Source organism: Maylandia zebra, linkage group LG18, assembly GCF_041146795.1.
Source record: "Maylandia zebra isolate NMK-2024a linkage group LG18, Mzebra_GT3a, whole genome shotgun sequence".
Lineage (NCBI taxonomy): Eukaryota > Metazoa > Chordata > Actinopteri > Cichliformes > Cichlidae > Maylandia > Maylandia zebra.
This window is the reverse complement of record NC_135184.1, coordinates 10,885,134-10,898,655: the sequence shown is the minus strand read 5'-3', so window position 1 is coordinate 10,898,655 and position 13,522 is coordinate 10,885,134. Positions and strand designations below refer to the sequence as shown.

Genomic DNA, 13,522 nt, shown 5'->3' with positions numbered 1-13,522 from the left:
GTAATGGATGATGAAGTCATTAATCAGTGGTGTGATTGTTGTGCTCAGTGACATGTGCATTTTTATCAGAGTTTCTCCTTTACTTGTGATGTGTAAAATTATCTGATGGACTTGCACAGGACAAATGAGCGGCACTAATTAAAGTCTGAAGACGAGTCACTGACAACCAGTGTGTCTGACTAAAAGGCAAGAAGGTGAAGGAGCTTTAGGATCCAGAGTTGCCACAATGGAACATGCGGTTCCACTGGTTCTGCCCGTTCTTGTATTTTTCTTGAATATATGTGACTTTCTTTAAATGTCTATTTATGTTTTGTTCCCTCTGCAGACTAAAGAAGATGAGCCAGCAGCAGATGAGACAAAAGAGGTGGAACCTAAAATCACTGAGGTAAGCTGCTTCCACTGAGTTAATATTGAACATGTGTGAGACTTGTTGTTTTTGTTTGTTTGTTTGTTTTTACCTTGATCTATGTGGAGTTACTTGTAGCTTGTGGTTCTTTGAAAGAACAGTGTTTCTGTCAATTTCTGCTTTTTTTTTTTTTTTTTTTCCCTCAACACTCTCTAAGCTTTCTTTGGCCGCTGTTTGAAAGCTTTTAAAACGTCCTTTTTGTCTTTTCAAGTTTAGAAACCGCTAAAGACTCATTAGTTCTTATAGTGACAGTACCTCTGTCTCTGCGGAGGGACACTAGAACTTGCAGCTCTTGGAGAAATTGAAGTGTGATTACTAAGAGCTGCAAATTGCCTGTGGTCGTTGAGAGTAGGACGCCGTTGTGGTGCAAATGCATGTTTTTTCCAGATTTGATTGTAGTTGAACAAACCATTAAACTGTTGTAAGAATTTAAATTGACTTGACCACATCCACAAAAGTTGGTTAGCAAATCACAGAAAAACAACAGAAGAAATCTCAAATTAAACCTATGGCCAGTGTTTAGGACTGCCCAGTCTTTAAATGTACTGAAATATGTAAAATGTTATGTTAAGTTTGTTTAGCAAAAGGTGTGTGTGTGTGTTTTCTCCTTGTGCGTTCTTTATTTCTGCTGTGTATTGGCTTTGTCATGTCCTCTGTCTACTAACTTGAACGATCCATGTCCAATAAGCCAAGTGTCTCCCCAGGCAGCAGGTTATCTGGTGAAATATGTGGTGGATAGTATGACAGCTGATGGGCCCACCTCCTCTGGGCCTCATGGGATTAGTCTGTCAACCACTATGGACGACGACGTCTTTATGGACGGGACCCTGAGGGAGGTGGAGGAGAAAACCCCTGAGTCCCAGGACGACGTGTCAGAGAGGTTGGTGGTGAAGGTCAGCCCCGGAGCTATGAGACAAGAAGTGTCCCAAGCCATCAGCGACAAGAAAGGGACGCTAATTATCCTGAAGGACGCCGAGGATAAATCAGACACTGAGGGCAAAGAGAAAAGTGCTGTCCCTGGAGAGTTTAAAGCTGATGAGCATGTAATGCGGATGGCTTCTAAAGAGGAAGAAATCCCCAGAGCAGACACTTCAGTTGTTACAGAAGCTCAAACTACAGCCGCCAAGATGCTGAGTCCGAAGGTGGAGATAAAAACAGACAGCATGACTCAGATTAAAGGCATTGACTCGCCTAAGAAGGCTATGGCATCATGGATCTCTGAGGAGGTGAAGACGGAGACTCCAGAGTTCATCAGTATGTCAACAAAGGAAGTAAAAGATATGAAGACTTCTGATGGACTACAGGAGAGAGCAGAAATCTTCACTTTCAAAGAAGTCCAGTCTGAGCAGTCAAAGTCCAGCCTGACTCAGATTACAGTTTCTGAATCTTCAACTACATCTTTAGTTGTGGTACTGTATGAAAACTAAAAGTAACTATTCAGTTTTGGCTGCCTCCCCTCATATCTCCACCACCACCACCCGCTGCCTAGCCCCATTTACTGCCTTCACTCCAGCAGCGACCAAACCGGTCTAATAACTCAAGCCCCGTGCATGGCTAACAGTCCCTTAACACCTAGCGTTTACACGCATTCTTGCCAAACCGCTGGTTTCTTTTGCAGTCGGGCCCGCTGCTTCTTTTTCAGTGCAGCTGCTTTGGGTTTGTTTTTGAGTTTTGTTGACAGCTAACAGCTTGCCTTACAGTAGCAGCTAACTCCCGCAGCTGATAAAGGAAGAAATTGGGTCTCTGTCTGTTTCTACAGCTCTGCTAAGCGACACCATTTCTTTCTTTCGGTTCTGTTATCAGTTCCCTGAAAGCGGTGACTTCATAGCCCTGGCTCGGTGCCACTGCTGCAGCTTTCATCCTCCAAAATCCCCTCTGCCTCATAAACAGGTCGGGGGGGGGGAATTGTATGGATCTACCCGAGAAGAGATTTCACTGTTCTTATGGAGCAGTTTTGAAAAGCAGATTAGTGGAAATTTGCTCCTAGTGGATTTAGTGATTCTAAAACCGGATTTTTGTTTAAAGGATTTAGGATTTGTCATAAGTCAGCACATTTAATAAGTTACATAATGGTATTCCATACAATCATTACATTATTTACTTTTCAGTCCCTTTTTTCCTTTTCCATGCTCTCTCCTTTGGCTCTTTAAATCCAGACTGTGACTTTTGACTGTTCCCTCTTCACCTCTCTCTCTCTGTTCTTGTGTCCATCCATCTTCCTGTCCCATTAGTCTACGTTGGAGTGTGTTTCCTCCTCTCAAAAGGTGACCACTGCTCTCTGGCCCTTACAGTAAATAAGTATTGGAACACAGGTTGTATGTAATTGTTGTACTGGTTGTACACGTGCTCATAACTAACAGTTGTTCCCTTTACAGGTTTGAATTTGCCCTGTGTGTTTGAATTTTGACATTATCTAATGATATAATTATCATTCACAGGCACCAGCTGGTCAGGAGGAGAAACCGGTGATAGAGACGGAGGCACTCCCAGCCAAGTCTGCAGGGCCATCGGTAAATATCCAGACCACAGAGGCTGTACAGGCCGAGCAATCGCACCCTACAGCAGAGCCACAAGCCATGAAAATGCTGGGGAGCTAAGCTTAACAGATGTAGAGGTGGAGGCACCGATGTTAAAAAATGGCAATGATGGGTTCAGATTTACTCTTCCTGATTATATTAGTGGTTATGGAAAGCAAGGAGAGCTGCCTTTAACAGAGGAGGAACCCGATGAAGAAAAAAATAAGAGGTTTTTGGAGTCTTTAGAAAAGAAGTTTGCAGCTTTTAAACATGCAGGGGAGAAGAAGCACACAGAAGTGAAGAACAGGGTTCAGTTCTCTGATGAGGTACAATTTTTCAAAGAAGAATTCCCCGTAAAGACAGAAGATGGTATGGAGGTGGATGAAGAGGTGGTGGAATGTTTTCCAGTGGCCCCTGAGTGTACAGAGGATGACTCAAAGAAACTTTCAGAGATGTCAAACCGTTTGCCGTTTGAAAAAGAGAAATATTACCATGTTAAGATGGAAAGCCCAGAAGATGAAACGGAGGAAGCAGAGGTTAAACCCTTGGCTGTAAAGAAGGGAGTACCTCACAAGTATGACAATAAAGAAGTGAATTTGCAAAAAATGGAAGAAAATGAGTCAGAAGGGAGAGGAGATATGATGGCATCAGAAGAAATTGTAGAGGGCAAAGCACTGGAAAAAGAAACTGAGGTGCGAGGCCAGACAAGCCCACACAAAGGGACTCTATCTGAACTCCTTAGGTCACACACACCAGCTTCCAATTCGCCTTCTGCTGTGCCTCGGTTGGAGGTAACATTGCATAAGCTTCAGACGCCTCAGCCTCATTATTACAGACTCACCATCTCCCCCCGCATCACGGCCCACCACTAGTAATCGATCTAGCTCTGCAAAACACATGGATTTATTTCTCAAGCTCCTAACTCCGCAGTTTGTTGCTGTGCAGATCAGCTGACCTTTTAATTGATGTGGTGCACACACTTGATAGAAAACTTGTGATTCCCGTTCTTCAGTGTCCTCCCCTGCACTGGATGAGGGACTAACACATGACTGCATGCTCTTTTAGAGATCTGAGGCACTCGGTGACCATCCTTGGCTTAGCTTATTAGCATTATTTTAGTCAATGTGATTTACTTATTTTAAGAACAGAAGCACACAGTTAACAGTGAACACCTGTAGCATTTGATTTCAGGCATAACATCTGACTCAGGTAGGGTGCTTTTCATAATGCTGGTCTTCCCCTGCAGGCATTTATTTGTCCCTGTTTTGTGTATTTGTCAAACAGAGTCCCGACATTACCGCAGTGGCTACCAAAGACATGCCCGTGATCCACACTGAGACAAAAACGATCACCTATGAAGCTGCAGAGGTACATGTGACCACAATGTGTGACTGTCGTAGTTATTGGATGGCAGTGATGGAGGAATAGTGTACGAGTTGGTATAAGAAATTTAGCAGTAGCAACAGCAGGATTTGAGGTGAACTGACAATCATGTTGCAGAGCAGCACTCGTTCACTGAGTGCAGTGTTTGCATTTGCCTGGGAGGTCAAATATTAACCCGACTTTTAGCGCCATTTTGCTCCCCACTACCTCTTGTGAGAAATGTTTGTTTTGAAGCTTAAAGCTGCATTGTGTTCAGCTGCTAGCTTCTGACTATCATCTGCTTGGTGAGCAGCCAGCATTTAATGGAGAACAGTTATCAGAAACGCAAAAAGAAAAAAGGTACAGCAACTGCCTGCTGTGACAGCAGACGACCAGTGAGAGTGAGTCAAAACACTGAAGTTACTGGAAAGTCTGAGCAGTAAGAAATGAGATAAAAACACATTTTTGAAGCTTTGTAGAGCTGATGGGAACTGCAGCAGTTGGAGTTACTGCAGCTTTAAAGCTCAACTATAAATTTTCATGGATTAGCGATGGATTAAGTCAGCGTTTGTTAAATGGGGTACTCGCATCCCTTAGGCATGCTTTTAAAAACTGCAGGGGGGTAAGTATGTCTACCTCTGCCAAGGATGTTATGTGATTGGTTCAGTTTGTTTGTTTGTTTGTTTATAGCAAAATTACTGGAAAAGTTTTGAAGGGATTTGCATTAAAATTTCACCAGAGGTGGAGCTTAGCACAACTTGGTGTGATTACCTGATGCAGTCAATCTGGATCCAGGAATATTTGGAAGGATTCTGTAACATTGCTACATGGGGCAACATTTAATTATTTATTTAGTACAAATATTACTGATTACTGGGTTACTGTTAAATGTGAAGTGTGTCACTAGTTGCTTTCCTGCCACCAAGAGAGACAAAGATTCTCACACAAGACAAACAGACTCACTGGGCTGAATAAACATGTCAGTGTTAGTACATTACTGCAGCGGTCCCCAACCCCCGGGCCTCGGACCGGTACCGGTCCGTGAGTCGTTTGGTACCGGGCCGCGAAAGTTGAGGCTCAGGTGTGAAATGTATTGTTTTTCAGGGTTTTTATCGGTTTTCAGCGTTATTTTGTTATCGTTTTTGTCGTTAACTCTGTTTTCCTGGGTCTTTTCGCGTGTGTTATGAATAAATCTTCTTTTTTTTCGGTACCAGTACTAGTTTTATTTTGTTGTATTTATCCGCGACACCTTAAAGGCCGGTCCGTGAAAATATTGTCGGGCATAAACCGGTCCGTGGCGCAAAAAAGGTTGGACCGCTGCATTACTGGGAAAAATGAGAAGCACTTGATTAAATAATTGTGCATAATGTGTGGCTCACTTAAAACCACCAAGAGTTATCGTCTGACCTGCAGTTTGTCTCACTGTTTGTCTTCAGCTGCAGACTTGGCTGAAACACACTACCTGCACAGCAACAGACACACACAGTTATCTACTATATGGTGGGAAAAGTCAACATGTAGCAGCATGCAGCACAATCCAGATAATTTTCTCAGGAGTTAGTTGAGGCTGAAACGTAATTGAAAAAGAACTAAACGTGAATGAGTTTGAGCTTTGAGGTTTCCACTAATCAGTATTTATTGGAATTTAAAGAAGGTAGTACTGCTGCTGTGTTTAGATGGTTTTATGTGCAGTGCTCATGTAGAGTGTTTTGTGTATCAACAGGTTGAGACTAACGGTGATGCAGACCCCGGAGTGTTGCTGAGTGCTCAGACGATAACCTCAGAGACCACCAGCACCACGACAACCACACACATCACAAAGGTCAGGGCACATCTGTTGTTGCTTTAGACCAGGGGTGTCAAACTCAAATACACAGTGGGCCAAAATTCAAAACTGGAACAAAGTTGCGGGCTAACATTAATATTTATTGAAAAAAAAAAAATCTTCCTCCAGATATAAGAATGAATCTTTTCTTATGGACTCAAACAAGTTTTGCTGAAAAACTGAATATGGAACAAGCAAAGCTTAATATTAAACAATATATATATATTAGCTGTATAACACCAGTAGGCCAGCTCTAATAGTAATTTGGTATGGCTTCGCGGGCCAAATGTAATTAGGCTGCGGGCCAAATTTGGCCAGAGTTTGACACCTATGCTTTAGACTCTTCACGCTTGTTGTACATCTGAGCGTCTCTCTTCTTTCTGGCAAGTTTCAAACCTGAATCGCTGAATAAGCCGGGAAAGTGTTCTCATCAAGTGATCGCAAGTGTGTGCCTGCCCAAGGGGATGAAAACAGATGCATATATCCATCCCTGGTTTTTATTTTCATGAGTTATTACAGTTTTGTTTTTATCGGTGCTTTTAGTATTGTTATTATTAGTAGTAGTATTATTATTATTATTATTATTATTATCATCATCATTAGTATTATCATCAGCTGCTTAAGCTACAAAAAAGGCCAAACAAGTTCAGATACCTAGATTAAGACTTTCTTATGACGAGCTGACGGGAGTATTGCAGTGACTGGCTCAGCTTCGGCGCCTAATAAGCTCATCACTGGACCCACTTCAGTTTGCCTACCAGCCTGGCATTGGAGCGGATGATGCCGTCATTCACCTCCTACATCGTTCCCTCGCTCACCTGGAGACCGCTGGAAGCACTGTGAGAATCATGTTCTTTGATTTCTCCAGTGCCTTCAACACCATTCTTCCCTCGGTTCTAAAGGACAAGCTGGTGAACTCTGGAGTGGACCATCACCTCACTACCTGGATCCTGGACTACCTCACCGACCGACCACAGTATGTGAGGACTCAGGGCTGTGTGTCGGACAGGGTCGTCTGCAGTACGGGGGCCCCACAGGGAACGGTTCTGGCTCCGTTCCTCTTCACCATCTACACTGCAGACTTCTCCCACAATTCCACCCAGTGCTTCCTGCAGAAGTTCTCTGACTCTGCAATAGTCGGCCTCATCACTGATGGGGACGACAAGGAGTACAGAGGTCTGACCCAAGACTTTGTGGACTGGTGCCAGCTGAACTACCTCCAGATCAACGCCAGTAAAACCAAGGAACTGGTGGTAGACTTCCGCAGGCACAAGCATTCTCCACTGCAACCACTGAACATCCAAGGTATGGACATTGAGGCTGTGGACAGGTACCTTGGTGTTCATCTGAACAATAGACTGGACTGGACTCATAACTCAGACGCCCTCTACAGGAAAGGGCAGAGCAGGCTGTACCTGCTGCGGAGACTCAGGTCGTTTGGGGTGGAGGGCCCACTCCTGAAGACCTTCTATGACTCTGTGGTGGCTTCTGCTATCTTTTATGGTGTGGTCTGCTGGGGCGGCAGCATCTCTGCTGGGGACAGGAAGAGACTGAACAGGGTGATCCGAAGGGCCAGCTCTGTTCTAGGATGCCCTCTGGACCCAGTGGAGGTGGTGAGTGACAGGAGAACGGCGGCTAAGCTGTCATCCCTGATGGACAACATCTCCCACCCCATGGAGCAGACTGTGACAGCACTGAGCAGCTCCTTCAGTGGGAGACTGCGGCACCCACGGTGTGGGACGGAGAGATTTCGCAGGTCTTTCCTACCCACTGCTGTCAGACTCCATAATAAAGACTTTAACTGATCAAGCACACACATCCATACATATGCAATAATACTAAGTGCAATAATCCTTTCTGTCATCGTTGTATTTTTACTCAGTTGTATATAGTATTTGTATTTGTATTCTATTTTTATCTTATTGTATATTTATTTTATTTTATTCTACTGTATATAGTATTTTATTTTATTCTATTCTGTACAGTTGTGTACTGTATTATTCTTATTGTATTCTAATTTTTGCCTCATAACTTTTGCACTGTCCACTCCTGCTGTGACAAAACAAATTTCCCACGTGTGGGACTAATAAAGGTTATCTTATCTTATCTTATCTTATCTTATTTTATGTGTTTTCTGTTGGTCAGACGGTGAAAGGAGGCATATCGGAGACAAGAATCGAGAAAAGGATCGTTATCACCGGAGACGCAGACATCGACCATGACGAGGTCTTTTAGTCCTTTCATACTGTTTCTCTGCTTACCCATACTCATTATTTTTCTCTTTCTGCAAAGCTGATTATTTGATTGTGTGGTAAATTAAAAAGGTCAAGTGCTGAGCGGTGACTTAGTAACCGTCAGGATATTTAGGACAGGAATGGGCTAACGTGACATTTTAAACAAATTAACTCATCATATGGCTTAACAAGTTCTGGACGTATAAGAAATGTGACTAAAAATGACTTCCCTGTTGGCATACTGACTTACAATCCAACATCCCCGCTCCCTCCCTGCCTTTCTCCGTTCTCTGTCTCCCCCTGGTGATCCCTTTTGGCACTGCACTCCCGTATGTAGGCTCTGGCTCAGGCCATAAAGGAGGCTAAAGAACAGCACCCTGACATGTCAGTGACCAAAGTAGTGGTACATAAAGAGACAGAGATCACGCCAGAGGAGGGGGAGGACTGAACCAGGTAAGACAGCAAGGCCCCAAGTCCCGATCCCGGCGCTGTCCTGTTTAGTCTGGTTTTAATTTGGTTGAACTGGGCTTTGTTTTTCTTGTTTGTTCTTTCAAGCTGGTTTCCTCTCTTAGGCATGCTGCTTTTCCATCAGCACTTCTTCTCACTGGTGCAGATAGCCCTGTTTCTGTGGTACTTACAACTAATGCATCATGCTGCTGTCATTTCATTCCCCTCTGCAGGGAAAAGGACTGAAGATGCATGTGTGCACACAGGCCGGATATTACAGTCTCAATTCGTAATGACAAGGCTTAAAAACATTTACAGTAATGCTGCCGGCAGTCTCATGCAATCTAGTGCAATATGACTACAACACTTCCCTCTGCTGGAGAGAAACACAATGAACTTTTATTTGAGAGCTACAGCCATGTACTGTGTGTTTAAAGATGTCTTTACTCCCTTTTTTTAAAGATATTTTGTAAGTTTAAATTGCTGCGCTAATATTACAGTTTTCTAAATAAGAAGTGTATTCTTATTTATTTATTAGACACACATGTGGAAAAATGTTTGAAATTATGCCTGCATGTTGTGAAACATTGAGTGAAAAGATCTTCCATATATTGTTCTGCCTGCATTGTGGTAGCTCACAAAGAGCACAGGCAGGGATGAGCGATTAAATTCCAGCTGAACCGGCTTCCGCTCCGAGCCTGCGACTGCAGACGCGCCCGTATGGACTGAAATCTGATCTTGAGTGCACACAGATGTGCTTTGGTCTATTTTCAACTACGCTCTGTAAATTTGAAATTATATATGTTAGCTGAGGAAATCCTTGTGTACCCAGTTGTACAGGTCACAAAAAAGATTACATTTGGAGAAATTAATTTTTAGGGCTTTTTTGAAACTACTGAATATGCATGTGACATAAAATATCAGATTTAATCTGATTTGAAAGTTGTTCACTAATTGTTCTTTTAAAAACTCTATGAAAAGTTTGTGACACAAAGGCGAAAACAGCAATAATTTTGCAGCAGACAGCAGCCTGCTTTTCAGAGCCTGGGGTTCATCCCTGAGATGATTCTAGGGCACACTGTGACACACTTCTGCTTTCAGTTGCACTTCCCTGTTTTTGCACGAAGGGAAAAATAGGTCAGCAGTCCTTATGGCGTTTCAACAAACTCTGCAAATACAGCCATTTGTGTTTCAACTTGTCCACTGTGGGTATTGTGAGGATTTTCTCATGTGTGGAGCTGTTATAAAAGAACTTTGCATTTCACTGCAGCACAGCATGTCATTCTAGTTGCCTTTTCTCAAGCATTTATAGTCTCTGGAAAGTGCTCGCTGTCAAGTTTTACTCTAGTTCACCTTTTGGCAGTGAAACTTGTTCCTTTATCCTCTGACTGAAACGGTCCCAAGGCGCTGCGTTTGGGATGAGCGAGCGTGCATGTGTGTGCTTGTGTGACTCACCAGATGGGAATGCTTGACTTTGTTTCTGCAGCCTTGCCCTCAGTCCTGTGTTTGCGTGTGTGCTGTCTTATCTGAGTGTGCTTGAACAGCTCTGGTAACATGATAATAAATGTTTGTAGTGTTTTGGGTAGTTGTTGTTTCCCTTGGGTGCTAGATACACACAGAGTGGTGGTGCAACCAGAAAAATTGGAAATCACCATTTTCTTCCTTTTTTGTTTCTCATGTTAGGAACACGTCCACAATGAAGTCAAAATGTAACTTATATTGTTTTAAATTGCGTGAGATAGTTTCCTGTTTATATGCCATTTAATGTGGGTGTGAAGGATTTGATATCAACAGGTGGTGACTCAAGGCCTAGCTGTATACAAATGTTGGCCAATCGTAGCCATAGGGGGACCAGTAAGGGCGATAAAGTGTGACACAGTCTGACACTGGAAAAGAAGATGAAGGTGAACAAGTTTGACATTGCAAGCCAAAATCCTGGTTTTCCTTGTCCACATGTAAACACAGAACAGAGTTTCTGGGGGGGGGGAAAGCTCCATTTTCTGTGTGGATGAAAGGCCAAAACACATAGAATAAAGCCACGTGCATGCAGACAGACCGTTAGCAAAAAAATATACAGCCCAGCCTCAGGACAGATTGAAAAAGTGAAATGTGACATGGACACAAATCGCCTGTGACGGTCAACACAACCTGGAAACAAATGTCAGTTGGAAGCATGTTTACTTCCCGCAACAAAAACTGTTATGAGATGCCTCAGACGGGCGTCTTCATCAGGACAATGATGATTTCTTTTTTTCTTTTCTTTTTTTGGTGGTTTATGGTGGTTAAAAAAAAAAAAAACAAATTAGTAGCTGTCAAACTGTGAAGCGCCACAGGTAAAAACAATAAACATGTTCTTCTTAAGGGAAAATAAACTAGTTTGTTAGTGTTACTATGTGATTTTAATGATTCTTAAATATTCCCTCCCCTTAACCAATAAATCAACGAGTGAAGATATAAGTAATGATAGCGCCTAACTTTTTAAAATAACTTAAAAAGGCAATATTATAAGGCCTACTTTTTGAGCTATTAGTGATGCGCTTGTTGTTTTTAACTTATTTACCAGCTGTCACTAAAAAAATACCTCAACTTTTCTAGTCTCCTAACCTAATAAAGTATAAATAACATTAAACATCACCAATAGGTGTAAATAGTTCAAATATTTACCACTTGTGACTGCTATGCAGATGTTTATGATTATTTGGTATTTGGACTTTGCATTCTTATTGCATTAGCATTTGTTGCATTTGTGATATTTTAGAGCCATAATAACTGAAGTTGTTTAGTTATTGTTTACTTATTTCAAGTACCAACAAAGTGGAGCTGGGTTTAAGTGGAGGCAGTTTTAAATACAGTAAATAAAATAATAATTCTTAGTCGGGGGGACTAATGATAAATCATTTTTTTGTGTATACATCCGTGCTATACAACTGTGCTAGCTACTGTAATTAAAGTTCAGGGAAATTGGGTCTAAAGTGAAGTTGTTGGGTTTTTTTTTTTTTTTTTTTCTAAAAGCTACAAGCAGCTGCTGGTTGGGTAAAAGAGCCACATGTTTGAGACCCCTGGTCTAAACACGTGTAGGAGTTGTTGAATCCGTTGTCAGGATGGTACTTTTGTGGATTTCCTGTTGCCCGACTAGCCTGTGTGTATCTGTCTTGTATATTTGCATTTTTCTAACTTTTCTCTGAGCGTCTGTTTAACTTAACTGCCTTAAGCTGAAGTGAGGCTCATTTTCACTCTTTGGCAGAATGAACAGTGGCAGTAAATGTTCAGCTTACAGGATTCACTGACTTCTATTTCCTCTCCTCTTACAGGAATAACTCTGAGGGCTTTTTTTTTTTTTTTTTAAACCTCTGCACCCTCCCAGAATCCAGCATCCAGAACTCCACATATAACGTCGGGACTCTCAGAAGACTAGAAAGGCCTCCTACTCTCCAAGTGCTGCAGCTCCGCCGCTAGTCACAGCCATCATCTGCAAAACAACTAAATGCATTTTGCATGAGAAGGAAGCAACGTTGCATTATCAAACAAGATTATACAGAAAACCATGTGATTCTCCAAGTGGTTCCTCAATCCGTCTGCACGCCAAATCCCTGTGTGCAGCAAGCAAAACCTTTTGCTTTCACTGCCTTATATGACTTTGATGCATTTTTATGATTATTGAGAATAATTATTGTAGCAACGTTTTATTTATGAAATAAAGCCATCACTCCGGAAACTTAAAATCGCTGTAGGCTGTATATGTTAGAGAGCGTACACTATTTAACCTCGCAGTAGAAGTGCCAACGTTATTTACAAGCAAGCATCGCCTCATTCCTTCAAACAGCTCCGTGGTTATCCAGCAGGTATGTCACTACAGAAATCACTACAGCTACGTACTGTACATATCAAAGCTTTCCTAGGAAAATAGCAAATTATCTTTCAAAGTTGATTTTTTTTTTTTTGTCATGTCTACTTGAATAGCATTTTCCTTTATATCAGTGTTTCATCATTTCTCATTGATTCCCCCACTTCAAGGTTTTTAGAGACTATGTCCTGGCAAAAAAGTCAAGGAATCAAAGGTTTCTGGGCATGAAATGGATTTTATTTGCCTGTGGAGGGTTTGTTTTTTCTCCAGGGTAGATGATCAGCTGCAGCACAAGTCCCAGGTTTGTGTGACTGTGAGGCAAAGGGTTCAGACTGGCGAGCTCTCCCCTGATTTACATTCAAAGCCAAGAGAGATCTATAATCCCCCTCCACTTTCGCCCACCCTGAACACATCAGCTGTGTTGCCCCCTCTTATCCATTCTAATGTATCCAAAAAAATGAGTATTATTGATGTACAGCTGTGTTTTCCTCAAAAAGGTGCAACAAAAGTGGCAAGTGCATTTGTTTTGTTTTGTTTTTTTTAATTTGCTGGTCTCTTCTAAAATAATAAAAACCACCACAGTACTGAAACCTGTGTCAGCACTCATTTATGCCTCTTTAAGTATCAGTTTTTGTCATCTCCAAATATAGTTAAAATAGTGGAAATATGATTGAATAGTTGTGCTAATTTTAAATTATGTGTAACTTTGATTTTAATTTGATATTAAATTGTTAAATCTTAAAGTTTCACTTTATGGAAATATGCTAAAATCAATTAGGCTGAGCACACGGCAGAAACGGATCGATCTTTAAGCGGTAAAATCAAACTTAAGCAGGGTGAAATTATCTAAAAATGACATAATTAAAGTTAAATTAATGTTTAAATATG

General features: G+C 41.8%; 1 protein-coding gene across 20 annotated transcripts in view; it reads left to right on the top strand.

The window, feature by feature from the left end:
* epb41l3b (erythrocyte membrane protein band 4.1-like 3b) overlaps window positions 1-13,224 on the top strand; it is a 55,621-nt gene extending 42,397 nt beyond the window's left edge. For 15 of the 20 annotated variants that reach the window (XM_076876909.1, XM_076876905.1, XM_014413367.4 and 12 more), the window contains 9 exons: window positions 326-385; window positions 1,111-1,815; window positions 2,638-2,670; window positions 2,845-2,916; window positions 4,207-4,290; window positions 6,008-6,106; window positions 8,255-8,335; window positions 8,681-8,796; window positions 12,102-13,224. In XM_076876909.1, the coding sequence (XP_076733024.1) occupies window positions 326-385; window positions 1,111-1,815; window positions 2,638-2,670; window positions 2,845-2,916; window positions 4,207-4,290; window positions 6,008-6,106; window positions 8,255-8,335; window positions 8,681-8,791 (1,245 nt within the window). In that variant the 3' untranslated portion in view covers window positions 8,792-8,796; window positions 12,102-13,224. The remainder of the gene's footprint in view (window positions 1-325; window positions 386-1,110; window positions 1,816-2,637; window positions 2,671-2,844; window positions 2,917-4,206; window positions 4,291-6,007; window positions 6,107-8,254; window positions 8,336-8,680; window positions 8,797-12,101) is intronic. The other 5 variants (XM_076876913.1, XM_076876917.1, XM_076876915.1 and 2 more) reach the window with 3 other exon arrangements.
* The last annotated feature ends 298 nt before the right edge of the window (window positions 13,225-13,522 follow it).